Source organism: Dermacentor silvarum, chromosome 11 (assembly GCF_013339745.2).
Source record: "Dermacentor silvarum isolate Dsil-2018 chromosome 11, BIME_Dsil_1.4, whole genome shotgun sequence".
Taxonomy (NCBI): Eukaryota; Metazoa; Arthropoda; class Arachnida; order Ixodida; family Ixodidae; genus Dermacentor; species Dermacentor silvarum.
The window spans coordinates 26,504,222-26,519,685 of NC_051164.1; the positions used below are offsets into that span (position 1 = coordinate 26,504,222).

General features: G+C 46.7%; 1 protein-coding gene across 1 annotated transcript in view; it reads left to right on the top strand.

The window, feature by feature from the left end:
• The first annotated feature begins 961 nt into the window (after positions 1-961).
• LOC125941271 (uncharacterized) overlaps positions 962-15,464 on the top strand; it is a 37,275-nt gene continuing 22,772 nt past the window's right edge. The window contains exons 1-3 of the mRNA XM_049658252.1: positions 962-1,021; positions 10,310-10,633; positions 14,225-14,364. Coding sequence (XP_049514209.1) covers positions 962-1,021; positions 10,310-10,633; positions 14,225-14,364 — 524 coding nt within the window. The remainder of the gene's footprint in view (positions 1,022-10,309; positions 10,634-14,224; positions 14,365-15,464) is intronic.

Consider the following 15,464-nt stretch of genomic DNA (forward strand, 5'->3'; position numbering starts at 1 on the left):
TGGAGTCCTTGTAGATATGTGGCTCCAATCCAACTTGGTCGATTGGCCAAGAAATGGGTACATTACTGCAATGTTCAAATGAAGAATTAATTCCATAATATCTATAGATTTAGCGATGTAAAACGTCCCACTTTTGCTCACTTCTTCTTCACCACTCGGATGCTTATGTTGCCGACTTCCCTTCCCAAGTTATTCCCAAGGCTTGTTATTTGGGCAGATACCGAGTGGGACATATTCGTTCAGGAAAATTGGCCAACGATTGACAGGTGCCCATCGGCACATACCCAGCGACCCAACGGGTCTCTTCCAGTTTACACACTCGGTCACCCGTACCCAGTGTTCTAGGTAGTTATAAGAACTCCGCAGCCAGCTGCCGACAGTGCCAGTGGAGGAGAGGGGAAAAATCGCTTTAACGAACTCTAACCCGCCTTTGCCGTAGTCTCTCGGGATGTCCACATCGGAGCCCTCACCAAAAAAAAAAAAGGACGGCAATCTCGAAAGTCACGTGTTAACGAACTGCAGACAACAAAATCGACCAGGTGACGTTACAGCCGCCATATTTTTGACATTATTAATCAGGATCGGAGCAAACCAACGCAACGGCACGCTTGTTTCCCACAGTACGAGATCTTTATTTGACAGTTCGGTAAAACCAAAGCAGGGTTAAGCACACTGTCCTTTGTTATTTTTTTCAGTTTCAGAGACAGAGATGGACGTCATTTAATATTGTCCCCGTTCTTATTCGAGAAGCACGGTCACAGATATTCAATTCATTTCCCTCCACTACAGGAGTGCCTCTTTACGTTCATCGGCCTTATGGTTTGAAAATGAAAATAAATGCCGCTCGTGGTGGTCGCCTGCGTGAGCCAGCAAGAACGTGCTAGAAGAAGAAAATCCATGCTCGCGTCAGGTCACGCATTTGACGAGCTCCGCCGTGCCAGCGTTCTTTCAACTGCCAGCCATGCATTACTTGCCACGTCTGCGCAAGTTCGTCACCAAAAAGAAGAAGCAAAAGCCCCAGGTGAGGGGGGTTTCACCTATGCGTTATTTTTCGAGCAACCACGGCAGTGATCGCGGCCCTTGATGTGCGGTAGCTTATAGCTGAGATGCCCTCGTCACTAACAATCGAAAGATTCTTAGGCCCGCCGTGCCGAAAAATTTCTCAGACAGCGGTACCGAGACGAGGACACCGGGTGTTGCTGCAGAACTCAACGGATCTACTAACAAATTTGCTTTCGCCATAGGGTACGAGTAATAAAATTTGCATCTTCTGGACCAAAGCTTACAATGTACCGTTAACGACGCTCCCAGTTTCCTTTTCTTGGCTTTTGGAAGGCAAAAATTTATTTAAGGAAATTAATTCGCTTCTAAGGTATAGCTTGGGTTACACAGTTCCGCTATTCAGAGTTTAGAAGAGAGGCTTTTTGGCATCGCAAGGTGCAGTGGAATGTAAAATGACAGCCACAACGTTAAGACGCGGTAAAGCGGCAGCACGGAACGCGGGCAGCTGTTACGATGACCTCCGAGGTGGGGCAGAGTGCCCCCTTGTCTCGAAGGCAATCTTCAACCAAAATTACTAGAGATAACCATGTCGCTACTGTCTACGGGAACGGGAAGCCGTAGAGTTTCTTACAATAATTACTAGAGGGAACTCGGGCGCTCCACTTGTTCAGCCACCACGGGAACGATGGTTACTACTACGATTTGTATGATATTCTTGCATGTGACCTCAGACTTTCTTGAGGCATCATCTATTACGCTTTAACTGCCTTCATTTGCCCAAAATTTTAAAACAATATTATACTTTTTTTATTGTAGCAGGCGATAAGACTGCGAACACGCATAAAGGCCGCTACTTGCTGTGGTTCCGCTTGTCCATGCGTCCATGGTGCAATAGTTTCAATATCGGGCTCCTGTGCTACACGTCCTGTGTTCGTGTCCTGTCGTCGGACAAGTTTAATAATATTTATTTAACTATTTAAACTGCAGTGCTTTCTTTAATATCACTTTGCAAGGTCACGAACACGTCTAAACCTAATAGGACGAAATTTAGGCAAATCCATGTGCTAACCTGATTCCCGTCCTGCTTTTACTAGTTCCACAGTTAACTCTAGTAATTGTAAGAAGCTCTGTGCTGCAAGCATGGTCATTCAGCCCACCTGTAAATGATGCCATGGTGCATGAATTTGCCTTAACTTCGTCATCGTGACTTCGATCGGCTTTGCGACTTTGCAAACTGAGTAATCTGAGCGCCGGAGGAGGAACGCGCCGGGATGTTCAGAACTAAATCCCCCGGCAAAAAAAAAAAAAAAAACACAACTAAAGTAGTGCCATTCGTGTAAGTCTGCAGGCGCCTCCTCTCTCGTGCGTTTTGTAGATTGTAAATCAAGTTAGTTGAGGTGCGCTGCCCGTTGAGCGTGGCCCTTAGAGGGAAAGGTGGGCTTGCGCAATTAGCCGGCTAGGGCACACCAGGGCGGTGCGGTTCGGAACCGTGTAGTCGGAGAGGTTCGATAGTAGGGAAAATGCGAGAAGGTAACTTTGAGGATGGCCATTGCATGTGTGTAAAAGCAAGGGGCGGGATTTGTGTCGTGCATGAAAGTGTAAAAAATATGCGGTATTCAATCACTCAATATACAGAAGTGCTCGCACTGGGTTTAGATGCATGACATAAATCATTTCAGAGAGAAACCTATTCATTCGGTGTCTTTAAACTGAGAAACTTATGCCGATGGTGCGGTTACGACTTCTTTACTATTTTAGGGGTACACCGTGTCATGGAAGTGCTTTATAGAAGATTTAGGTAAGCTAAACCCTTGTACTGGCAAAAACCATCCTCGCAAACAAGCAGGGTCGAACGCGAGTGCGTTTGCATGCAGACGCGCTCAGCATTGACGCTCCTGAAGGCAGCGCCACTGCTCTGAAAAGGGACATCCGGATAAGAACGGCGGTGCTCAGAAATCGCACGGTTTCAAATGCGAAGCATTGTTTTTGGAAGGTCGAGCAAGCGCCATCTGGAATGTCTATTCTCTTTTGCGTTGTTTACTTGATGGAACTCAGCACGCGCGCCGAGGCAACGATGGGCGCCGAAGGGCCGTGGTCGTGACTCTCGCGCCCGTAGTTTCCTTGTGGACACAAAAGAGGCGCAGCTGCATCTTCTAGGACAGGAGGCAGAGAGGAAGGGGCTCAGTTGGCGCCACTTAAGTTTTGCAGCGAAGCTGTTAAGGGCTCACTTTTTGATGGTCGCGTCCAGATGTAGAAAAAAACGGCGGCGAGCAAACGCGAATTATCAGTGCAAGGGGAACGCTGAGCCGTGCTCCCTCAAGGGCTGCAGAAGATAGCGCCCACCTTTCCTTTCTCAAACGAACCACTTAGTCGCGATGGGTGAGGAGGGCATCGAGGCATCCTAGACTGTGCGTGTGCGTGCCCACTCTCCCACTAAGGTGCATGCGCGCGGCCTCTGCCGCCTGTGCCGCGGCCTCTCTCTGGGCGCCGGGCGGTAGCGCACACCTTATCTTGAAAGCGACCTGCAATACGGCTCCTACCTTTGTATGCGCTGTGCTTTCACCGCTCAGTTGCCGTTGAAGAGATAGACCACATGAACCTTCACCCGCTGCTGCTGGCGCGCTCGCTCACGCCAGCGTTTTGAGAGCGGTTTTGTGCGGTCACACAAACAACGCGCAGAACTGTTGTCGACGGCGGCGGCGTTTTGCCCGCGTTCGCACCGAACGCGCGCGGTGTTCGTGACGTGTTTATGAAGAACGTGCCAACTTTTGACGTACACCCTATGGTGGTGTACCGTAGCGACCACAAGGCCATGGTCCCTGTGGTCACTAAATAAATGAACACCACCAGATCATATATATTTCTCATTTTTTTATAGTTCAAATAACCTATCACACCATCACATCGTAATAGTCACAATTGTAAATACATAATTTCAACCATAGTACAGCTTCGCTGGTCTTCCATCTCCACCCCAGTGGAAGGGCTGTCAGTTTCTTTACGGCGAAAGCTGTATATGGCTAGCCGAAACGAAAAACCATTCGTCCCGTGTTTCGCTAAACGTCTCCATTGGCTGCGCCGTCAGTTACGTCGTTCTCTACGTCGCACCCAAGCGCGCGCGCCATTGGCAGCGCCGCTAGTGATGTCGTTCTCTGCGTCGTACCTACTCTGTGCGCAACGCCTCGGCTCGCCGTTGTCGCATGCGTTCGATATCTCTAGTTAGCTCGGCGCCGTGGTTAGCAGCGTCCGCCCGCCATTGGCGCTTGCGTTCCACTTCGCGATTTCAACGTGGACGTTTCGTCGCAGCCGAAGCCAAAGTGCCGCTCGAGAAACTCCAGCCGAAAGCGGGCGTTGGCCCCGGCGACGCGTTCCCGTCAAGTCCACGTTGACGCTGCTCTGCCCGCAACGCCGTCCCCTCGGCTCGCCGTTTTCGCATGCGTTCGTTAGCTCGAGTTAGCTCGGCCTCGTGGTTAGCAGCATCCGCCCGCCATTGGCGCTTGCGTTCCACTAGAAACACAAACATGTAACCAATAATTGAGAAACGCTTCAATACAGCGTCGGGATTAACCCACTGCTAAACACCGGGGCCGCACGTTCGATCTTCGCTGGTTAACCATCTGTACGGAGTGCTTGGGCGGTGTTTTTGTTTCCAGGGGCTTTATGCAGAAGAGATTAGCCGCGTTCGTGCCCTTTCCGCTTGTTCTTCGATGCCGCAGAGCTCGCTGTGCATGTTCGTGGCACATCTTCTATGCTTGTGTAGCAATATGCTCTTTCACTGTGGCACACCAGGCGTTGCACCGTCGAGATAAATGTAGCGTCCGCGACTGCGTTCGAGCCCTTTCTGGCTGTGTTTTAACGCCGTGGTGCTCGATATGCATGTTCGCGACGTCCTCAGACTTGCGCGTCACCCGCGTTCACGAAGGGAAACGTCACTAACTTTCTTCAGCCAGTTGGTAAGCGTATCACATTTTTCGGAATTCGGGAACACAGGACACGGACGTGCGTCGTAGCGTTGATGGCGAACATCTTGTAACTTTCTAGTGCGAAGGCATTGGCAGCTACGATCTTTGACGAGTAGCGGATTTATTGTTTTCCCTTTCATGGGCGAGATTAAATGGAGTGATACAAAAACGCTTTTAACGCATTGTGCTCGAAGAAAGCGTCAAGAGATTTCGACATTGGCAATGCTGTCGCCGTCGATGGCTTCGGAATGTCCTCAAGCCGTAAATTGTAAGAGAATTTTAAGAATAAGGTAAAAATTTGACGACCCTTAAGCTTTGCCTTTAAGAGTAGAACGCGATAGCGTTATCGGGACCTGCTCCCATCGTATCGTTCGCATACGGCAAGTAGGCTTTATGCGCTGCAACACTGAACGTGGGAAAGCCAGCTTACAAAGGCCGAGCTTACACCGATCCCCTTAAAGGGATACGGACACAAAATCTGAAAATTTTACGAAAATTCTGAAAATGAATCCTCAGTGTGTGATTACACCGAAAAGAAGTAGTCACTTAGTTCATTTTTTAGCCGATGGCTTTATTTATGGCGTTTTTGTGAGCGTGCGCCTCGGCGCCCGACCCGCGGGAGTTGGAAGACGTGACGTCACGACACCCCCATCGGATAGCCAGCCGGCCGGCCGCGATCATTCGATGCGCGCCGACGCCGCCATCGCGAGCATGGATTCGAGTTCTGGTGCGTCTACCAGCGATGAGTACACGTCTGAAGACGAGAACCATTCCAGCTTGTCAAGAAATATTACCGCTTACGGTTACGAGCCTTCCGCGTTAAGCGACGAAGAAGAGTAGGCGGCCGTGGAAGTGCCGGTCAGGTTTTCGCGAATCGCAGCGCGAAGATTTCGCTCTGCACCGGACACTTAAGTATAAACCGCATGTACGCGATCTTGCGCGCGACAGCGACGAGCGACGCGATGGAGATGGCTGTCGCGTTCGCTCGTCGCCTCATATATCATATATATCAATATATCAGTTCCCAAAAAAGTTGCCAGAAGGGTGTATGCATATAGTAGAGCAAATTATGACGCAAATAATTCGGCATTTGAAACTTATTTCCGCACTTTTGATACACTAGCAGACGAACTGAATACTGAACAGTTATGGAACGTGTTCAAAGAAAAACTACTTCACCTGCGTAAAACTTTCGTTCTCATTCCAGTCTTGTCATCTAAACGCACTAGGGACAAACCATGGTTTAACACTCAACTGCGTACTCTACTGCGACGTCTAAGGCGAATATACAGGAAATGTAAAAAAATAATTCTTTGGAAAACAAGTGTGAGCTAAAAAGATTGAAACTTAATTTTCAAAGTCTAACTAAAGTAGCTAAGAATTCTTACGTCTCGAGCCTTGGTACGAAGTTCGTAGAGGCACTCGAAACAGCTTAAGAGATACGTTCGTCTCAATGGTAAAGAAAATACATCTATTCCTCCTATAAAATATTCTCACACAATCGTTGACGATGATGCCTATAAGGCAGCCATCTTTAGCGATTATTTTTCGTCCGTGTAATTTCAAAGTTGTTTGCGCGTTGTTAACACGTTTTTTTATTACTGAGGCAGAAGTGATGCCTGAGGTCACTTTCAGTTTGCCTGGTATGCGAAAATTGTTAGAAAGTGTCAAACCAGCTAAAGCGTGTGGCCCGATGATATTGCAGCAGCGATAATAAGGAACTGTTCGGCAACATTATCTTTGTACCTTCAATATTTATTTCGGAAATGCTTAGTTGAGAAAGCACTACCTCGTGATTGGAAATTACCACGTGTTACACCTGTTCATAAGAATGGACCAAGGAATGACATTGAGAACTACAGGCCAGTGTCTTTAACTAGTATTTGAACATGTCCTTTATAGCTGTATAATGACGCATTTGGTAAAACATAATCTTCTGCATCCTAGTCAACACGGATTTTGGCAAGGTTTTTCTTGCTCAACGCAGCTTGTTGAGTTCACGCATGATTTGCCTCTAGCAATAGATAAGCGTAATGTAGTTGACTGTATTTTCTTGGACTTCAAAAAAGGGCATTCGATGTTGTTCCTCATGATGTTCTTCTTAGTAAATTATTGGGCTATAAACTGAATGAATCTGTTATTGCATGAATAGCCGAGTACCTCTCTCTAAGACAGCAGTCGGTAGTTTTCAACGGTTGTTCTTCCGGATACGTTCCCGTGACCTCAGGAGTTTATCAGGGCTCAGTTCTGGGCCCTCTTTTGTTTCTGCTGTATATAAATGATATTACTATTGGCCTCAAATCTTCGTTCTGAATCTTCACGGATGACTGTGTAGTTTACAGGACTATAGAGAATGAACATGATTCCGAATACCTGCAGCATGATTTGAATGTAATAGCATCCTGGTGTGCCCATTCAGAAATCTCGTTGAATGTTAAAAAGTGTGTTCATGTCACCTTTACAAAGAGAGGTTCATTTCAGTTGAATACGTATACCGTATCCGAAATTATAATGTGGAAAAGATTGAGGAAGCAGTAAAATATGGAGGCAGCATGAAATCTGTGAGAAGAAAACTTGGCATAGGGCAAGGCAAAATGTATGCGCTGAAAGATAAGCAGGGTAATATCATCAGCAATTTGGATGACATAGTAAAAGCAGCAGAAGAATTCTATACAGACCTTTACAGTACCCAGAGCAGCCAGGCTATTTTCATTCGAAGTAGTGATGAACAGGATACGAAGGCTCCTTCTATAACTAGCGATGAAGTTAGAAGGGCCTTTAAAGACATCACCAGGGGAAAAGCTGCTGGAGACGATTGAATAAAACTCGATTTAATCAAAGATGGAGGATATATCATGCTTGAAAAGCTTGCGGCCCTTTATACGCAATGCCTCACGACTTCAAGTGTACCAGAAAGTTGGAAGAACGCCAACGTTATACTCATCCATAAGAAGGGAGACGTTAAAGAATTGAAGAAATAAAGACCCATTAGCTTGCTTTCAGTATTGTATAAAATATTCACCAAGATAATTTCCGATAGAACCAGGGCAACACTTCAGAAAATCCAAGAGAATAGGCTGGCTTCAGAAAGGGATATTCTACGATGAATCATATCCATGTCATAAATCAGGTAATAGAGAAATCTGCGGAGTAAAATCAACCTCTCTATATGGCTTTCATACATTATGAAAAAGCATTTGATTCAGTAGATATACAAGCAGTCATAGAGGCATTGCGTAATCAAGGAGTACAGGGGGAATACGTGAATATCTTCGCAATTATTTAAAAGGATTGCACAGCAACCTTGGTTCTCCACAAGAAAAGTACAAAGATACCTATCAAGAAAGGGGTCAGGAGAGGAGGCACAATCTCTCCTATGCTATTCACTGTATGCTTAGAAGACTTATTCAAGCTCTTAGACTGGGAAGGCTTAGGATCGAGGATCAACGGCGAATATCTCAGCAAACTGCGGTTTGCAGATTACGTTGTCATATTCAGCGACAATTGGGACGAATTACAGCAAATGATTGAGGACCTTAACCGAGAAAGTGTAAGAGTGGGGTTGAAGATTAATATACAGAAAACAATGATCAGTAGTAGCCTGGCAAGGGAACAAAAATTCAGGATCGCCAGTCAGCCTCTAGAGTCTGTAAATGAGTACGTTGATCTAGGTCAATTACTCAAAGGGGACCCTGATGATACGAAAGAAATTTACAGAAGAATAAAATTGGGTTGGAGTGCATACGACAGACTGCCAAATCCTTACTGGGAGCTTACCACTGTCGTTGAAAAGAAAAGTGTACAATCATTGCATTCTACCGGTGCTAACATATGGGGCAGAAACTTGGAGGTGGACAAAGAAGCTTGAGAACAATTTAAGGACGGCACAAGGAGCGATGGAAAGAAAAATGTTAGGCCTAACGTTATGAGACAGGAAGAGAGTGGTGTGGATCAGAGAATAAACGGGGACAGCGGATTCTCTAGTTGACATTAAGCGGCAGAAATGGAGCTAGGCAGGCCATGTAGTGCGTAGGAGGGATAACCGGTGGACCATAAAAGTTATACAATGGATACCAAGAGAAGGGAAGCGCTGTCGAGGACTGCAGAAAACTGGGTGGGGTGATGAAGTTAAGAAATTTGCAGGCGCAAGTTGGAATCAGCTAGCAGGGGTAATTGGAGATCACGTCCTGCAGATCACGTCCTGCAGTCACATCCTGCAGTGGAGCCTTCGTCCTGCAGTGGACATAAATATAGGCTGATGATGATGATGTATACCTTAAGTAACGCTGCTTTACGCACGTCCAGCGAATATAAATATCTAGAAGTTTATTTAACCAGTGCTTTGAGGTGGAATAGGCACGTTCACGACACAAAAGTTAAGGCTGCACTTGTTTTGGGTTTTCTCTGAGGAAATTTCAGGGAACTTCCATCTAACTTGAAAGAACAATTGTTTCACTCATGTGCGCTCATTGTTCGAGTACGCATGCTTTTGCTGGAATCCGTATACCAAAAGGCTGGCCGATACGCTTGAAAAAATACAGAATATAGCACTGCGATTCGTTTTAGGTAATCGGGATCGTCAACTTAGTATGACAGAAAGCAACAGTAAACCTAAATGGGAAGACTTCAAAGATCGTACACGAAACCTCAGGTTGAACTTTTTTCATAATATCTACCATTCCAAAGCTGGAATCGATAAGGAGAAGTACATCCAAGCGCCGTCCTACATATCCCAATAAAGCGACCACAATCTCAAAGTCAATGAATTTTCCTTTAAAGGTGTCGTCTTGCGCTATTCATTATTTGTTAGATCTATACGAGAGTGGAATGATCGTCCGCCTATGATTGTATCCATTGTCTCTAACGATGGTTTTGACCGCGCTTTGTGTAATTAGTTTCTTTGTTACTGGTCTCAGCTTATTTTTATGTATCCCCTGCTGTAATGCCTGCAAAGGTGAAGCAGGTATCAAATAAATAAAATAAAAAACATTCTCTCGATCACGTGCAGCGTGAAGTAGTAAGGCACGCGCCAATAGTCTGAAAGAGCCACTTGGCTTTGGCGCGAGAGAAGCATGCTTGCCAAAGTGGCCCAGGGATTTGAGCATGGGGCGGTTGTGTCCGACGCCGAGGTTTCATCCCGCCGTCGGACACGTAGGTAATTCTTTTACTTTCTACGTGTGAGCTTTTCGACAAGCCAACAGCATCTGCAGAAATCGTCAGCAATAGTCCGGAACGGGTTGCGAAAAACGACTCGCTTTAAAATGGTTCAACTGCGGTAATGCGGTGGACAGATGATGATGACTGTGCGTGGTTGGCGTTGTCTCGGGTTTTGTTACACCACGCAGCGGGTGAGGCCATCCCAGCCACTGGACTTTCACACGGAGAGGAGCAAATCGTCGACCTCATCGGGGGCGATGCCCAAAGAAATGCATTCGCGACCGATCGGCCAGCGACTCGGGCACCAGCTGATACGTGAGCGCGTGGCCGCCGCGGTTCCCCTGAGCAAAGAGCTACGCCACTGGGCCGAGGGGTTCCCGTGGCGCCGTGCGATGCATACAGCCATCGCCGCAGCGGTAATCGTCGGCGTATGCGTGGCGGCGCTGATCATGGCCCAGACGCCGGAGGTCGAAAAGCCGATCTGCGACGAGGACTGCATGTTATACACCAAGGTTCGTGTGCAATAATCCCCTTCGTGTAAAAACTGGTGACCAAGTTTTAAGCGGTAGTTGGTTCCGCACTGAGAGAAGCACGGGTGACAGTGGAGGCGACAAGTGCTTGTGTAGTACTTCAGACTCGTGTGTGTCACCATAGTACGAGCGACCCCGTCATAATGGCTCAGTAACATGTGACACGCACTGAGGCTGAGAGCCATGTCACCGGGCCACGGCAGTCTACTTCCATAAGAGGTGGAGTGCAACAATGGTGACGTAGGCCGATCCTTGGCACGGGCATTAAAGAATTCCAGTACTGGTCAAAATGTATTCTAAAATATTCCGCTACGGTGTACGGCATAGTCACTGTCTTCCACTGTGAGGTAACCGAGCCACATGAAAAATATTTGTGGCACGCTGCAAGTTTTTAGGCAGTATTCTAGTGCCTGGGTGGCGCTAATTATTTAAAGGGTGTAGTAATAGCAGAAAATACAGGGATGGGAAGTGTTCTGTGAACCTTGTCTAACAGGCGTGCCAACTGTACTGGGGCAGAGGCAATCTCCCATTGCCTCGACCAGCGACCGTAATCGACGCTTACCCCCGAGAGCCTATGTGACATTCCCGTCACTGCCGCTGCCTACCTTTTTCCTCCTCTGTCTCCTGCACTTACAAAGGTCGTTGTACTTACTACATAGTTGTCACAATATTCACCATCTTGGCGTAGCTGTAGTTGATAACGGTACAAAATAGTAACGTTGCTGACTAAAGAAACTAGTCAGTGTTGCTAATTAAACCCAGCTACCAATCCCAATGTAGTTAGCACCGGCGGATACACTCTTGCTAGCTGATTGCCCATACCTCGAATCCACTCTGGAAATTCATGCTGAAACGTCGTCACTGGTGTGACGTCTCGGGTTCCAAAAGGATTTGCTAACGCAGAAAATGTCCTCGAAAATTGCTTAGTACAGTCTATAACTATTTAGCATTAAAATGTAGTGCAGCTTTACCAACAGAACAATAACTATGCCGGAGTAGACGCTGTCAAAATTCGTGATGTCACAGCTGGCTGCTACGGAACTTGGTTAATCAAGCCTCCCCTGTTGTCGAGAGCAGGTGTTTCATTAATCTACAAAGGTAATTTATCTTCTTCTTTCTGGGGTTTTACGTGCCAAAACCAGTTCTGATTATGAGGCACGCCGTAGTGGAGGGCTCCGGATTAATTTTGACCACCCTGGGGTTCTTTAACGTGCACTACAACGCAAGCACATGGGCGTTTTTGCATTTAGCCTCCATCAAAATGCGGCCGCCGCGGCTGGGATTCGATCCCGCGATCACGTGCTCAGCAGCGCAGCGCCTTAGCTGACTGAGCCACCGCGGCGGGTTACAAAGGTAATTTATCATACCAAATACATTTACACTTCTCTTTAGTGCCCCTTCATGTTCGTTAGTCACGAATGATTCTTGCCATGCGAAAGATTCTGGAGCGTACTGAGGTACTGCTCTGCCAGCACCTTGCATGTTCTCCGGCTAAGCCTCAAGTGCCTCGGAAACTGAAAAGAAACGACAGAATTACGAAAGTTGCACTATCAAAAGCTGAACCTGATGACGCAGCTTCATAGCTGCTTAACATCGTAGGAGCCACAACATCGATGACCTTCGGCGCCTGCTCTCGTCGTGGCTCCTGGTTTGCGTCGATAAACAAACGTTTGCGTCGTTTTCGTTGACCAATACTGGATTCTACTGGATGACTGGATTCTAGCAGCAAACGCAGATTTGTGCGGACATGCAGAGACACGGCTTTCATCGTAGCTGCGTGCAACAACATGGAGCCTGAACTGAACTGCCTATATACCCTTCGTCGTCTAGAGGCGCGCGCTGCACGACGGGATCGCACCGCGCCTAGCGGCGTGGAGTCGTGACGTGTTCGCCCCAGCTGAACGTGCTTCATTGCACTCGTGTCACCCAAAGGAACGTGAGGTACCGAGTGACTCCACTGAAAACGCCACGAGTGTCGTCAGCCAAAGGTGCAATTTTGACCTCAGTGAATCAAAGAAAAAAAGTTTGAAACGTTAATTTTTGACAGATTCGGCCTTCTTGACCCTGTTGATTTTGGATATATTCCTTACTTGTATTCGCTCAAACAGACGTGTTAATGGGTTCACAGTATTTCTATTTTTGATGGCGGAAGCTACTGTACATAAGCATCTTTTCGGATAAAAGCCGTGACCGTTCCTAACACTCAAAATGCAGAGAATCATATTGTCACGTGGTAGTGACGGTCAATACCACAGTAGCTCAACTGTACATGACGAAACGAACTTTTAAATGCAAAGCATTTCTTCGCGAACATTTGCCACTTTGACAGTATTTATCTACCTAGACGCCTACGGCTTTGTGCTCTCATGGTCGTGTCATTAACTTAGTATGTACCGAAATTGGCATGGTACGACAAGAGTGTATGACGAACATAAATGATAGGTCTTGACATGAATGTCATGACATGCGTGTCATGCAGGTCATGACAATGACCCCAAGAAAATCATTGACAGTCAAAACCCACTTAAATGGGCTCGGGCGTGAGTACTAAGTGAAGGTAACACTGAAGTATTACGGTAGAAGTAATAGTCATGAGCATGATTCAGCAAAAATGACAATGACTGAGGGGAAAAAGAATAGCACTAAAAAATCAGGCAGATCCCACGCGCTGTGGGAATCGATGTTATGCGAAGCAGGATGCGGGGAGGGGATCCTGCCAAGTTAACGAAACGACGATGAGAGCACCAAGACGTTGGCGGCTGTTTCATGACCTACATGACACGCATGTCAATGACATTCGTGTCATGAGTCCTCAGGAGTCCCTTTACCTACGCCTAACAGACTTAAGGCAAAAGCCTTATTCATGCTCATGACTATGACTGCGACCGTCAGCCTTTAGTCTTTTTCTTCACTTGCTACCACATCCGAACCCATTCCATTGCTTTTTAAGTGTTAATCTTTTTTCGCCGAGTCATTGCCACTTTTGCTGAGTCATGGTCATGACTCTGGCGTCTACCACCATCCCTTAGTGTTTCCTTGACTTAGTACCCGCGTCCGAAACCATTTCTGTGGTTCTTCAGTGTTCATCTTTTTTTTTGCTGGGTCAATTTCATTTTTACTGTGTCATGCTCACGACTATGACTTCTACCATCATCCTTTAGTAGTACTATGCTAATTTTGGTACGTACCAAGTTATTGAAACGACCATGACAGCACCGAAACGTAGGGATCTGTTTCATTACCTACATGACACACATGTCATGATTTTCATGTCATGACCTATCATTTATGTTCGTCATACACTCTTATCATAGTATGCCAATTTTTATAAATAGCAAGGTAATGATACGACCATAACACAGACTGCTAGATATCATAACATCGGCGGCTAGATAGATAGATACTGTCAAAGTGACAAATGTTCGCCAAGAAGTGCTTGGGATTTAAAAACCTCTGGGCATGCGGAAAGTGTAGATCAAATAGCCCACCATGTGTTGACAGCGAACCAAGCAGCTAGCCAAGTATTTTTTTTAAACCCTGACGCATTGCTTACTACCCGTTGGCTGTGTGCAGCTGTTCAACCAAACCATGGACTGGTCCGTGGATCCCTGCAAAGACTTCTACCGCTTCGTGTGTGGCCGCTTGAAGAACAAGTCCTCGGTGCGCCGCCATATTAACTATCACTTCGTCCAAGCGGTTGCCCACATCGCCAGGTGGGCAACTAGTTCTTTCATGTCTATTTAATAATTCACGTACAGAGCCACCACATTTATTTGTTGAGTTATAAAACTGTTTTTAAGCCATGGCTTTCTTTAGCTCTTTTCCCTATTGTGGTGTATGTCAGTTTCTGGCCGTATATGTGACCTTGAGGGTGACCTTGACACGTGCCTAGCAGCGATAAACAGGCTGCGGTTGGGGATGTGTGTGCGTTTGCGTGTGTGCTTGCGTAGTTTTGATAGCCACTTCCCCCAGCGCTGTTATCCGATTCTCTAACAATTAGACCACAGTTAGAGACATAACGACCGCGAAATAAACCGGCACGACGCCGACAAGAAAACGGAAGCACATGTTTCAAGTGTCTTCAATAAATGATTTCAGTTTCGTTTTCAAAACGCAGCGTAGCTTTTAAATTTAACAGAAGATATAGCGCTACCCGCCGGGGTTGCTTAGTGGCTATGGTGTCGGGCTGCTAAGGAACAGGTCGCGGGATCAAATTCCGGACACGCCGGCCGCATCTCGATGGGGGCGAAATGCGAAAACGCCCGTGTACTTCGATTTAGGTGCACATTAAAGAACTGCAGGTGGTACAAATTATTACGGAGTCCCTCACTCAGGCGTGCCTCATAATCAGATTGTTGTTTTGGCACTTAAACCCCATAACTTAATTAATGCAGAACACTATCTGGCTTTCGATCGATGACATTCATCTGGGACAACGCGATGCTAAAAAAAGCAAGTGGTACCGCCAGTTCATTGGCAACGCCTTTGCACTAATCAGTTTCTGACGCCTTTAGCTTCTGGGCTGCTGGAGATACTTTCTTCATTTGGCAGTTGCCAACGAAACTGATATTTGTTTGGAAATGTTCGTAATAAGACCCGGTCATTGTGTTGCCCTCTTCCGATTTAAAATTGTCAATAACAGGCGGCTGCTCCAAATCTCGTAGATGCGTTTCCGTCAAGGCGTACACGCTAATCGCTTCGTCATTCAGCTGTGTTTGAATTTCCAGTCATTTCTTTCTGCTTGCGGCCACCCTGCATGTTTGGGTAACAAATTTTACCTTCTGTATTCCTATCCTTGGTGCGGCTTTTCCTA